This window comes from Pygoscelis adeliae, unplaced genomic scaffold (genome assembly GCF_000699105.1).
Source record: "Pygoscelis adeliae isolate BGI_AS28 unplaced genomic scaffold, ASM69910v1 Scaffold278, whole genome shotgun sequence".
NCBI lineage: Eukaryota > Metazoa > Chordata > Aves > Sphenisciformes > Spheniscidae > Pygoscelis > Pygoscelis adeliae.
Genome location: NW_008825411.1, coordinates 354344 through 368512, shown reverse-complemented (window position 1 = coordinate 368512; position 14169 = coordinate 354344). Strand labels below are relative to the sequence as shown.

At 41.0% G+C, this 14169-nt stretch overlaps 1 protein-coding gene across 1 annotated transcript in view; it reads right to left on the bottom strand.

The window, feature by feature from the left end:
- Window positions 1-14169, bottom strand: part of SUMF1 (sulfatase modifying factor 1) — a 32992-nt gene that overhangs the window by 2296 nt on the left and 16527 nt on the right. Inside the window, exons 4-7 of the mRNA XM_009330622.1 lie at window positions 13626-13748; window positions 12788-12902; window positions 11723-11836; window positions 1373-1432 (exon numbers count right to left, since the gene is read on the bottom strand). Coding sequence (XP_009328897.1) covers window positions 1373-1432; window positions 11723-11836; window positions 12788-12902; window positions 13626-13748 — 412 coding nt within the window. The remainder of the gene's footprint in view (window positions 1-1372; window positions 1433-11722; window positions 11837-12787; window positions 12903-13625; window positions 13749-14169) is intronic.

Genomic DNA, 14169 nt, shown 5'->3' with positions numbered 1-14169 from the left:
GTGTTGGTGGCAGAGGAGAGCAGGGAGGAGAGGGTAGTTTTTCTCCTTTAAACCCAGATCCCTCCAGGAGTTTGGACGCAGCTACTAAACAATTCAATTTGTATGACCACGAGGGTGGCAACTGAAACGGGCTCTGTCATCAAGGGAACAGCCCTGTGAACCATGCCATCCCCGCAGAGGCAGCGGGTCCCTGATGTTTATCTCCGTGGTTTCACAGTATCTCCATCTAAGGAGACTGAAACAACAGTTCTTCACCAGCTCTTTGATAGCAGTGCAGAGCCAGAGAGCAGCTGGTGCCCTCAAAGGAGGGTGCACGCTGCTGCTGTCGCGCACAGCAGAGGTCTGCCCTAAACCTCAGCAGCACACGATAGTTCAGCTTCTAAATCCTATTTTGAAAATAAAAGTATCTGCTAAGCGTACATGTAAAAAGGTGCAAACTTTCACCTTTGTCAACTCAGAGAGGTAGAACAGCAATAGAACAGATCAGATGCCTAAAAAATCTATTCAGACTAATAAAGAGCCCTTGTACTAATAGTGTTCAGTGGGGTTTTTTGTCTTGATACACAGCCTAGTTTTGTCACCTACAAAAAAAAAGACTAGGACAGACTAGAATCTTCACAAGCCTTTAAAATGGGTCACATTATTCATCACTGAAGAAGAGGCTATCCCAGTATTAATTTAATCATAACTGCTAATTAACATCTGACATTGATTTCACCTAAGAAGGAAATCAGTGTAGAAAATGGGATCTCGCTGTAGAAAATTTAATCTAATTGTAAGAATGATTTGCCAGCTGCAGGCTTTGAAAGGGAAAAAGAACAGGACAGCTTTAATGAAAAAGGAGATCTACAATGAGCATGTCTTCCAGCGTGGCATGAAGAGAGTTTAAAACATGATTTGTGTCATGAACCGCTATTGCACTGTGGTGGTAACCAGACTTTTCAGAAAGAATTTCAAGTCTGCTATCAACGAAGCCGAAACATTCATCTCCCAGCAATCTTTCTGCAAACACCCAATATCCTTTCTGGATCGAGAGTCATTCTAAAACTAAAAAAAAAGTCACACCCATACTTTCTACTCTTACAAGTATCACTCAAGCACTATAATGAAAACAGCATTAGAGATATACATCAATTTTAACTTCTACATCTAAAAAAACCCATATGGGTAAAGCAGTTTGTTTGTTTTAATTCCAAGCTAACAAAAAAAATTCCTTAAGACCATTAGGTATTGCTCTTCCTTAAATTGCATTAAACCCCTTAAGAAGCGTCCAGGCTGCCAGGAAACTCTCTCAGAAGATCACTTCGTTGTCAGGTGAGGAACTCTCAGAGGAAAGATCAATATGAGAATACCACAGGCCTTTTCACATTACCTTATGGCACATATAGGATCCACCCTTCTTCACTCTGTCCGTCCCCGATGAGGGCCCTTTCTACGGAGGAGAGGACACTGGTTAGTATTCAAGGAAGAACAATTGCCAATTACAGGGTAAAGGTAAAAAGCTGTAAGAATAGGGAGATGGATAAGGAGCAGCCATAAATATTCAAAGTAAACAAATTTCAGCTGCATCTCTCTGAACCCAGAAAGCGTGAAATAATTGTGCTGTAAAAGACTTCCAGACAGGCGAAAGTAATTGTTCTCTGTCCCTGCTGCTGCGAATATTTAACATGCGAGTTGCTGCCCGCTGGCCAAGAGTGCCTTGTGCTTTGTTTCTGTAAAGCACCCGACAGAGTGCTGTAAGTTGCACAGTGGCAATCATGAGAGAGTACTGATCTTTGAAACCAGGCAGGTTTCTGTAGTTTCAGACTTTTCCTAATGAGAGATTAGGAAATTTTCACACACCGGCCTGCACAGGTAGTGAAATTGTGATTCTCATCAGTTCCACTGCTATGAAACAAACATACACGAACCCACGAGCCTCCAAAGGGAATACAGAGAACTTGCACTTTTCTAAATGCAGTTACACTGTTGGGTGGCCAGTTGCGATGAGGGGCTGTAACGCCCGATGTTTGGTGCTCTTTCCAGTCCAAAATCAAGTCTGAAACACAAGTTAGTGACTGCAGCAAGGCATTCTGTATCATCTCCCAGTCACTACGTACTTCATTTGTTATGTGGGATCATGACAGCTAAAGAGGCCTGCAGAAAGCGCTGCACTTATGAGCAACAATTTTGTAATTGCTTGTACATTTGCAGTGTAATGTATGCAATTTATTTGAAGTGCTTATGAAATTCGCCCTAGAATTGATTCAATGAGGTTATTTCAGTCTTCTTTTTCAATTCCAACTCCAAAGAATGGCCTAATAGTTCAAGGAGAAAGCTGGGCTTCCTTGATAACACTCCCTTTTGCTTGCTTTGATGCATATTTATTATGCAGGTGAGCAATTCTCCCACTTCATTCCTTTTAGCTGTGAAAGTTACTACTGCACTCATCTATGCTTAGAGACTACTGCTATACTTCATGTTTCCACTGTTGATATCAACTATTCTTACATGCTTTCTACACTCCACGTGCATTGAGAAACTACTTTTAGGAAGGAGCCACAAGAATATCTGTCTTGTAGAAGTGACAAACAAGATCAAGAAAATAAATTGTGTTTTATTAGTTAACTGGCAAGCCTAGCCTAGAAGTTAGTACTGCCACTAAGAATCCTCTCAAAGTTGTACAGAAATAGAAATACATGCACATCTTACATGTTACACTAGCGTGCAACAAAAACATTTTCTCATCTTGTACAAGCCTCCAATAGCGAATTTTTCACTTAACTCGAGGTACAAGCTGTTGTTTCTTCACTGGTTGGTAGGGTGTATCAATCAAGTCTGTATTTCTAATCAAAACCTTATCAGAATTATTTGTGGAATACAGGAAGAAAAATAAAGAGCCATGATGTTCTCCAAATCCCTGCATTTTCTGCTAAGTTCATTACCTTTATCAATAAATATAGGTTACAAGAAAGTCATCAGCCCAGTTTTTAGCAGTTAGGAAAAAAGATCCATTGCTACAGAGTAAGTAAGTGATACAAAACAGTACCATAAAGTACCATAATAGGTTAAAAACAGACAACTGCTGAAAAAGAAATTCTGCCCATTATTTTGTCTCCTCCTGTCCAGCAGCCAGCCATTTATCCTGGAATTATCTGAAGGGTGCTGTGCTTTCTGGAAGGCCTTAAGAACAACACCTTGACCAATATAAACACAGTCACCAAAGAAAAATTTCACTTCTGTAGTATCTCCTGAATCCAGGAATAACTTCCCTTTAAGAAGCAAGTTCCTAAAGAGGGGATTTCACAGGGAATGACACCTCTCCAGCTTTTCTCAGTGTCCACTGATTTGACCAGTTTGGTTACACCTGGTCACCACACTGTCCTACCCTATATCAAGGGATGTAGTTGTCTCCCACCCAGCTCCTGCATTACCAGAGCTGAAGTTCTAGAAGAATCAACACAAGACAAGTGTTTGTAACACTGAATATAAACCATGGGGACTGTAAGCAAACCCTGAAAGTTGACGCTAGTACTACAGAAGCTACTGACTGCATCCACTGTGTTTGACTGCTTTGACAGTCTTCATATCGAAAGCTTACCATACTGAAACTTCAGCAGTTTCACGTTTATCGCTAACTTTTATATGATAGGCAAAAAAAAAAAAAAATTGGCCTACTACTGCATTTAATACCCTACAACTACTCAAGGAAAACCACCCCCACAGGCAGTGTCCACTTGTTTCCGAGCCCAGGTGCTCCTCCACAGGACAGGCTTACTCCATTTCCGAGGTCTCCAGAAATTGTCTCCACAAAACTTGCATGTAGATGCACTGAGCCCCACTCTAAGATAAGCCACTAACAAGCACAATCAACTCAACCAGCCTGTTAATCCCATTTTAAGGGAAGCCAGGGTAAAGCCAGCCAGAATAAAACAGACCTAAAAAAAGCTACATGAGAACAAGACAAAACAGAGAACAATGGAGCTCTTGAGCAGGATTTCCCATTAAAAGTTGTAATGCAAATACAGAGCAGCAATCTTTGCTATTAGCTCCAAAGTAACTTCTATAAACTAAGAGGAGCATGCTAATTTAGAATTAGAAGATTTATTGTCCAGCTATAAGACTATTGTGTGTTTCAGCAATTATACAGGGATAACATACACTGAAGCAGCATGTGAACCAAAGAAAATGGTAGTTGCATAAGCTCTTTTTATTAATTACAAATATCTTCTGCCAGGCAAAAATTGAGCATCAAAGGTTATTTGGTAACAAAGCCCCAAGTTAAATGGACACATACCCCCAGCCTCTGAAGCAGGATTACAGCACTGAAACGCTTTATCACCTGCAAAAATCTGATATAATATTCTCCAATAATCTATTCTATTACAGAACATTATCCTCTTGATAGATAGTTCTTTAAAATCACTGAAAGTAAAGAGTTTATCATAAAACAACTGGCAAAGTTCTTGGAAAAGCAGAAAATCACTAGACATTAGTTGGAGAAACAATCACTGCCTGTTTGACAACTGTCTATGGGCTATGTTTAGTTCTCCTGCTGTTGATATTTCCCTGTCTTGCTCTGCAGTTTAGCAAAGGAAAAGATAAAAGGAAGTTGGGATAACCAGGTTTCCATATAGTTGTATCCAGCTACTTACATACGTACAAAGTCAAATGCGCAAGTAACTGTATGCAAGAGACCAACTAGACTGATACCTTTCTCACCTTGTGACTGCACTCAAGTTAATAGAGGTTAAAAAAGAGCCACAGATCCTCAAAAGGTAGGGCACAGTGAATGCAGTTCTCCTTCCTAGTGTTAAAAGTTCAGCTAACAAACTCTCCTCACTTGAAGGCTATTGTGGAGTAAAAATTGGAACTGTAACATTGAACACAGCAGGCAGCGATTATGCTTTCATTCACATGTAGCTTAGCTTCTCTATAAAAGGCACCACGTTATCACCAAGGTGCCCAGCAAAGCCCCGTGAGCTGATCTGAAAAGAACCAAAACTAAGTGAAAAAGACATTCTTGCTCCAGACTGATGGGCATCCCCATTTACATTTTGTATCACAGGTTTGTCTACCCAAGAAGAACGTGGTGTTGGAATCAAGCACTGTGTTTCCTTTCTCCAATGCTTTGCTTTCGCACCCTGTGCAAGCCCCCTACTTAGCGCTAGAGACTGACAACTTCAAGGTCCCCCAGGTGATTTGTCAGCATCTCAGCAGCCAAGGGCCATATTTGCATTCCTTTACTTCAGGAGCCCTTTACTACAGCTCCCAATAAGTTCACAGCTGAGCCACTGTGGTAAGCTCAGGGCAAGCAGCTGTCCTTCCCCTCTACTGCCTAATGTCTTATTTTCATATTCCTTTCTCTACCCCAGCCTTACTGAAGGAACCTCAAAACACGCCACACGCAGGAAGAAGCCACCTGGACTCTTATTTTCTTAGAATATGACGTTGAACAATTTTGTCTGGGTAGGCAGAAGGGTGCTGCAGCTCCTTGGTCTACCTGTAGCATGAACTATCTCTGTTATCTGAAACAAAGACACTTTATCTCAGTTTGGAGCTGGGAATGGAAGAAGGCAAGTCCCTATAAACAAAGCAGAATAAAAGATTTCAAGTTCTTGAAAGGCGTTAAGAGCTAGATGTCCTTACCAGCAACACCCTGCTTCTGATGCTCTTCACAAGAGTTCCATACACGCCCTTCTGACCAGAGTCCGTTTCTTTGGGTGGTCTTTCTCCTCCCCACATAGCTTGCTTAAACATTCTCTTGTTTTACAAAGAAAGTCAGCAGTCCTTACATCTGCAGATGTAGAAATGTAAACTCCTTGCTGTCTGAGCACTGGCTGCTTAGAGAGTATTGAAAAAAAAAACCCAAAAACCAACCAAACCCCCAAAAAAGGTCACTGCTTTGTCTTCCACAGAACTACACCGACTTCAGGTAGAGCATCCTGAAAAGCCAAGATCCCCCCAATCAATAGCTTTTCTAGAATAATGCATGCATTTAACATACTTGGTAAAGTAAGAGTGTACAAACATTATCTAACTTTGGCCAGACAACGTTACAGCTCAATACCACGTATTTCTTATAATTAAAAAAAGGAGAAAGCCTGCAATGTTAGTATTTGCTCATGATTGCATCTTCCTTATAGTTAAAGGAAACCTGCTTTGATTGCGCTTACCCATAATAAAAACTAATCAGAGCACGGCAATTAAGGTCACATTTGATTAAAACAAGCAAGTCTTTGTTCCATCAAACAATATTGTTTTATGCTATTATCTGGAGAAGCACACCACCTGGTACTGAAGCGGAAGGACATTTGCTGTCCATATGTAAAGAGCCAGAGCTGTCCCGGCTTTGATCCCAGACTTAAAGAACAGAATTTACTGTATATTGGCAAGTTTATTTTGTAGTATAATGTTGTAACAGACATATTGTAGTCTGATTGCATAATTACAAGTGCTTGTGCATTCAATTACCAAAGCTTATAAGTAGGATTATTCTTTAAATCAGTTTTCAAACAAAGAACTGCAGGTCATAAGAAACTATGCACTGTATACAAAAAATCTGAGCCAGAAGTCACCGTAATTGAAATGGCCCCATAAAGGGGTTGTGGTTTGTTTGATCTCACACACACTTGGCTACTGTCTGCCAAGTGATCATTTACATTTTTCAAACAAACAAAAAAAAACCCCACCCCAACCCTGGTGCTTCCTAGTCCTGCCCTTGCGCACCAAATAGTAGGTGCAAGATGTACTAAAGAAACATTTTTTGTGAGTTTGTCTTAAACCGTGGATTTTTCTCATGAGAAAAAAATCAGCCCAGAAGCGCTTATTTCTGAAAACAGCAGTGCTCTGGTTTTTCACCCACTGCCAATACTGGAGGAGTTGAAGTATCAATTTTACATTTTCTCAAGTGCATTTTATAATTCCCTCCAAACTGCGTTTGGCCACACATAAACCACTTCACCTACACGATTAAGACACGCTGCAAGACTGTCTTTGTACTGCTGTGTGGCCCCATTCTGTGCAACTCCAAGATGTCTTCAAGCGCAAGCAAAGTAATTTCAGAGAACAGCAGCAAGACAGCTAGCTCCTTGATCTCCTGACACTCACTCAAGTAAAGAATCCCTTAATAAAGTACCCCCAGAATGCACAACATGTACTGGAAAACAGCCATGGTAGGTAACAGTCTGGCACCCTAAATCTAAATGCATGACAAAGTTCTTCTGTGAAAGGCTTTTAGCGGTTAGTGAACACAGAATATAGACAAGAACTACGCTGAGAGGTGAGGGGAAGTTAGAAGAACAGGGCACAATTGAGAGACACTATTCCACTTGAAGTTCAGAAAATTTAGAAGCTATTTCCATTTCCATGTGTAAAAGTTTTCCACAGGCAGGTATTTTAGATTTGGCTTACTCTGGTTTGTTCTGGATTCCTGATATATGAGATTTCCACTGGACTATGCTGCTGAGCTAAGTGAATGTTACTGGCTCGGATGCTTCCCATTTTTTTCTGGGAGAGTAACAAGCCCCTTATCTCACACAAAATTGAGAAACCATTCACTGTGTTCCAGATGACAAGGTCATTCACTATATACAATTTGTTACTTAAAACCCCTCCAAATATAATACCATTTATTTGCTTTCACAGCTAATTAAGTACAGTACGCTAATCTCCACTGATCTTGTATGCTTGTAAGATGGGGAGACTTTCATTTGCTTAAGTCAAAAATGAACAGAGACATTTGCAGCTCGCTACACAAACTGATGAGAAGAATTCAAAATAAAAGCCACTTGGCTCCTTATGTTTTGAACCAGCCACGGCAACTATACACGTAAGTGTCCGGACCAGAATAGTTGGGAAGACTTTTAGTTGTAGGAGTGTCTAATTAAATTCTTAAAGGAAGGTCTGTACAAACAAATCTCCAGTTACACTAATGCTCTGCTCTCAAGAGTTACATCCATAACATACTATGATGCCTTTCAATGCCACTAACTTGAAAAGTTCTGGCTGCATCCCCAAAAATCCCATTATTGCTAATAGCGTCCAGTGTTCCCGGCACTTCAGTTTATAACTTCAAGGACACAGTACCAAGCTCTGCATTCCATATTCTTCTTGAGCTGCATAAAAATCTTTCAAGTTTGTTTATTTGGCTTGAATACCCACCCGCACAGGTCCTATACCTGGCAAAGAAGAGGAATAACATTGTTTGTTCCATTGTTAGAGCCCAATTTAAATCTAATACCTTAAAAAGTAGCAAACAACTTACAAAGCACTTTGAGGTGTGCCAGTTTATTTTTGCTCTTGGTAATTATTTGTGAATGCAAGCCAATCAATTACATAAAAAATCTGTGCAAAATTCCATACATTCTTTGTAACCAATCCAGAGTATACCCAAAATCTCTCCAGTACTAGAAAACTGCTTTGAAGATTTCAGATGTTAAACTAAATATGTTAAAAAACTCTCACTAAGCTCTGACCCTCTAGAAGAACTCCTAGTCTTTTAGGCAGAAAGAACACATCCTATATATAGGTTACGCTGACTTGTACTCTGGAGAGACTTAAGGGATTGGCTCTGATAGATATGGTGCTAATCATTTTTAATGTCTCAGAAGATACTGCGGCCTGGCTATTTTGGGACACCTTTTCACATTATGAGATTCAGTTTCCTTACCCATTTAATCAGAAAAACCCTTTGGAATTCACTTTGAAGTGCTCTGCCTCAAACAGTAGATTCTGACAGTTTCCAACTGAAAAAAAAACTAAAAGCATCATTGTTAACACCTAATTTTTAAAAACCTTCTGAAGTGTCTGCAAAACATCTGTGCTGAATTTAAAGTCCTAAACAAACTCATAGCCACTTACGTTTAACAGAGAGCAAAAGTCACACGACACTTGCTTCTCACCATGACCTTAATTCAACACCAAAGCACTGCTGCATCGACACTATAAACACAGACGCGCCTCATTTAAATAAGTCATTCTAATGAAGGTGCACTGCTGCAATACTTCAGAAAAAGGATATTTTTTTTTTTTCCAAGCATCATACCACAGTAGTCATAGTTCAGCAAAATACACGATTCTAGCTAGCTGGATTTTGTGCAGCTTGGGCAAGTTGGGAAGGCTGACACAGGCAGAGAAATCTTTTTCTTTATAAACCAAAATAAGATGAAGTTAACTAGCATCAATGGCAGGGAATGGATTAGCTGAAAGCTGCAGTTTGGGTGAAGACTCCTGGAGGTTCTTTCCATTATTACCACAGTAACTTCCACATAAATTAGTTATTTCATGCCTTTCACCTACAAAAGCCAGTCATCTTACATGAAAAAAAGCTGTAATACTTCACCAGTGATGACACAGAGCCTTTAAGAGGTATCTGTTTAAAGAAATAATGCACTTTACCTTACAGCCAAAAAAGCTAAAAAACTCTAGAACACATCTAGGTGCAATAGACTCGAGATCTGTGACTTAAGTTCTATAAATACACAGCATCAGAAGTGGTTTTCTTCTCCAGACTCGGCCTAGTTACTGTATTTTTGCTTTCCAGTGTTGCCACTTCCCGCTAGGCAAGACGACTTCTAGAGAGCTGTGCACTTTTTCCTGCCCTGAGGGGTCACTGTGTAAACGAGCGGCCAACACTGAAGTAGCCGCCAGACTGAGAAAGAGGTGAACAAGAACAGGGACAGTCACAATATGCTACGAACTGCCAGACCTGCGTCCTTCCCCAGGGACACAGATGCTGTTTGTCTCTGAAAGGGTGCAGGTGGGCAAGGGGTCCTTCCCCCAGCCCTAATTAAGGCGGCATATGCAGATCACAGTGCGCTGGCTCCAGGCACCGAGGTGAAGCTTCAGTAGTGAGAGGGGTAAAGCAGAAGCTTCCCTGGTACAAAGCGTGGTGAAGTGACCACACAGTCTGGAACGGAAAGCTCAGCCTTGCTCACTCTCCTCCTCCTCCCCCGACTTATTGGGCTGCAATCAAATCAATACTCACCTGCTCTGATGTGGGAAAGTTTGCTAGTTTTATTTTTCTTCACTTCCATTCAAATTTACATTCTGCTAGCTACTCAACACTTCATCTTTAGAAATGTTACTCTTAAAACGGGCCTTGTTTCCATTCGTAAGGTACAAATAAAAAAAGTATCCTTAGTCGCATATAAAACACCCACCAGAATTGCAAGACAGCAGATGTTTCTTTCCTAATCAATCAGTATGCAAACAGGAAAAAAAAATCTAAAGAATGAGTTGGCATGCTAAGTGTACGTTCTATATAAATTTCAGCTGTATATGTATGCAAGCCATAAGTCAATGTTGGAAAAAGACAAGTGTGTTTATACATTCAAGAGAGAATTCATGCAATGCAGCTTTCCATTATTGCTGAATTACAGAAACCGGCAGAAAATTTTGACTACTGTGAAATATTCAAATCACATCATCTGAATTTGTGCAGTATGTGAGAAAGGTAGTAGATGGACATACAACACAGCCAAGGTCCCAAAGGAAAAGGAGATTCTTTAGCCATTGCTAGGCCACTAAGACTGCCTACCCACAAAAATTAGAGAATAGTCCATCCTATTTTAAATCAAACAAGAAAAAAAAAAGAGCTACAGTCCCAAGCATTTCAGTTACTTGGGAAGATGTATGTAGCGCCCTGTCCGACACATAGCTGACGTCACTAGAGAGACCTGTGGTATCTTACTGGGATACAAGTAACTTGAAATTGGCCGAAGCGATTGGTATGGGTTAGGAGGTCTCCAGATGCTCCATCAGTGTGAGGGAACTGCTACTACAGATCTAGAGCAATCTAGACCCCAAGATGAGTCTGATTTCTCTTGCTAGACACATCTTCCTGGAAGGACAGCAGAATGTCAACCTCTGCAATGTACAGAACAGCAAAAAAAGTTTAGCAAGTTTCTCAAGCTACTTCCAGTTGCTGACTTCCCAGAAAGGCCTCCAATTATGTCCGGCACACCAAAGAAAGACTACACATATCATAAGAGACCACAGCGTGGGGATACCCAAATCCTGCAGCAAACAGAGCTCCTGCCCCGTGAGGTTTAATTGGTTTTCTCATTACAGATAACTGTGTCTGAACAAAACAAGCTCTGTGAGAGCAGAGCAGAACATTTCTCAGATTTAGTCATTCTGGATGAGTGAGAGAGAAGGAGATTTAATACTAGAACTGGAATCTGCTGAGAGATACTGCATGAGAAGCCCCACATACAAAGCTTACCCTGCAGGACCTCTTTCTCTGCCTGCCACAAAAAAACCCCAGAGATTAACCTCTCAAAGCCTGGTAAGCTACTTCTCCCCATAAACTTCAGTTTTATTACACGCTGAATTTTAAACAAGCTAGTAAAAGCCATAAAGATAACTCACGATGGTTTGTTTTCTACCTGGGGGGGGAAGTAGTACAGCTTGTAGCAACATAAAACAAACAAAAAAACTTTTTTTTAAGTAATTCCACTGCATTGGCAAATTGTTGATCTATGTAATATGGTGCCAGTGTGGAAATATTCAGCTGCTAACCAGTTGTGGAGGCCTGCCCAATAAAAGAAAAAAAAAAGTTGCACTACAGCACTACAATCCCAGCGTTGATGACCTGTGGTGTGATACTTCCTAATTCACCAGAACACAGCCCATCCCACCCCAGACACAGCAGAGAAGAGCAGAGAACAGTAGGTTTTCAAACAGATCAGGGTAGCAAGAGGGAATTCTACATTTCATGTGATCCCAATAAAATACTTACAGGGTTGTGAACTTCTTCTGTTGAATGATGAACAGCCCACCAGTCAGACGTCCATTCCCAGGCGTTTCCTACAATGTTGTACAAGCCATATCCATTGGGAGGAAATGCAGTGACCTATACAAGGTATGGAACACAAGTGCCAGTTCTGGAAACCACTCCACATGAAATAGGGTTTTTAATCCTGAAGACCAGTCTGCTGAAGGTGCATTTGTCTTTACTAGGAGCTTCTGCCTTCATATCTCAAAAGCAGACACCAAACTAGTAGTGCAGAACTATAACACTTTTACATACTCCGTTTAAATAAAACAGAATGAAAGAATGAACTGTTATCATCCTCAATGTTCCCAGCACCACATTTCCACTACGGCACATAGCATCTTCTCATTGGTTTTGGAGACTGATCCTCTAAAGAGAGGCACTGCCTGACCAACAGACACAGCACATAGCATTAGTGATCCGACAACCATGCCCATGCTTACAACTTCCAGATTCCCCTTCCCATTAAAGAAAAGCAAGCGTGGCTGTCAACTCATGCATATGCAGACTCCCTACTGATGAAACTTCTTGGACTTACTTTAACTACCGTTTAATAATTCATTCACATTCTGGATTGCCTTTAAAATTCCGTTCCATTGTTTGCCATACTAGACAGACTCAACCTTTCCAAAAAGGGAAGTTTCATTTCTTTTAAACTATTGCATGATTTTTGTGCCTTGGGAACAACTACCCAGAAAATGACAGTTCAAAAAATTGTAATGCCAAAAGTGCAGGCAGAAGGTATTTCAGCATCTGACTACAAACTTACTGGAATGGGGGAGAAAAGGTCAGTTTGAGAGGAACTAAAAGTTAAAATGAAAGTAATCTTTACTTCTCAATTAGCTTTTAAGAAGTGTCCCTTGGTAATACTTGAGCCTGCAGTGAAGTACACTGCAACTTTTAAAAATCTAAAGGTGAAAGAGTACAGGAATGGAAAACAGCCACAGTTCATTGTTTTGAACACAGACCTCAGTTTTAGGAAGACTAAGTTCATTTCCACATGATTAATTCACTTTGAGACACACTTACAGGCGCAGTTCCTCTGTATCCATCTTCTGCGGTGTTATTAGTCGGGAACACTCCCTGCCAGATATTGGCATAATGTTGACCTTTTGGCTGAAGCTTGTTGCCCCATGGGAAAAGTCTATTGAAAGGCATACAGAAGAGCAGTTGTCAAATGCCTTTTTTTTTTTTAAATAAAAAAAAAAAGAGACACACCACACACACCCCTTCCTCCCCCCTTACCCTGGAGAACTGTCTGTGTTCCAGTTCCCTTTGTACCAACATCTAGCAGGTTTTCAAGGAGAGCAAGGGTTCTACGAGGACAATTCACACATGGAGGAGGGAAAGGCAGCGCTTGCACCACACTACGCAGTATGTCGTCCAGGACACAGGATGGAGAAGACATAAACCTGTTATTCACCTTGTCTTCCCCTCCTCCCCAAGCCCACAGCCAGGTAACGGGTGGTTCCAGGGGCCCTACAGTTGCTGTGCAGTGATGTAGTTATTTACTTCTTAAGCTCTTTTGCAACTCTTTTGGCCTTGGCACTAATGCCCCTCGCTATACCTTTCATCTCCTGCAATAGCAGCAGTCCTGTGTCTTGGCATTTTGTCACACCTCCTCCTCTCTTGGGCTCTCTGCATTCTCCTCCTATTATAGAGTTCGGCTTACAATATACCATTTAGGTATTTAGGGAAATTCACTTACCTGAAGGAATCTGTTCGGAGTAAGTCAGTGTTACATTTACCACAGATGTGCATACGACACAAGAAAAAGACAGTGAGGGTAAGAAAACCCCACACAACTCTTCCCTATCTTGTAAATATCAGTTCTAAACATTTATCAGGGACACAACTGTACAAGTACCTATTTTCAAGGCCCCCCCGACAGCTGTATTCCCATTCAGCCTCAGTTGGTAATCGTTTCCCTGCCCACGTGCAGAATGCCACAGCATCATTCCAGGAAACATGAAGAACTGGATGATCCATTCTGGGGAACAAAATAAATAGGACAAGATCATCAGGAGAACTAGGCAATCTCACAGCTACACAGCACAAGCACTTCATGAAACTCTTAAGAGATGGCCACAAAGGACTGCGAGGAAGTTCACAGGTCAGTTAACAACTCAACAAGGTATCAGATTAAATAGCTTCTCCTCTGTAAAAGTAAAGAAAGACAGCAAGCTACTAGTAGATGCTGGGTGGGAAATGCAGCCAACAGAGGAAAAACAGGGAAGAGGAAAATTAAGTTCTGTTTGTCTGATCATGGTTTTATGTACAGCTCTATACAGTTAACAAAGACATTCGTAGCTTGTGCTTTCTCATGGTCTCACCTCAGAAACCTGCTGCACACCCAGGAGCTAGTGAAGAACTATCAATATGCTGGCTTCTGTGGAAACGTAGGTGCTCAG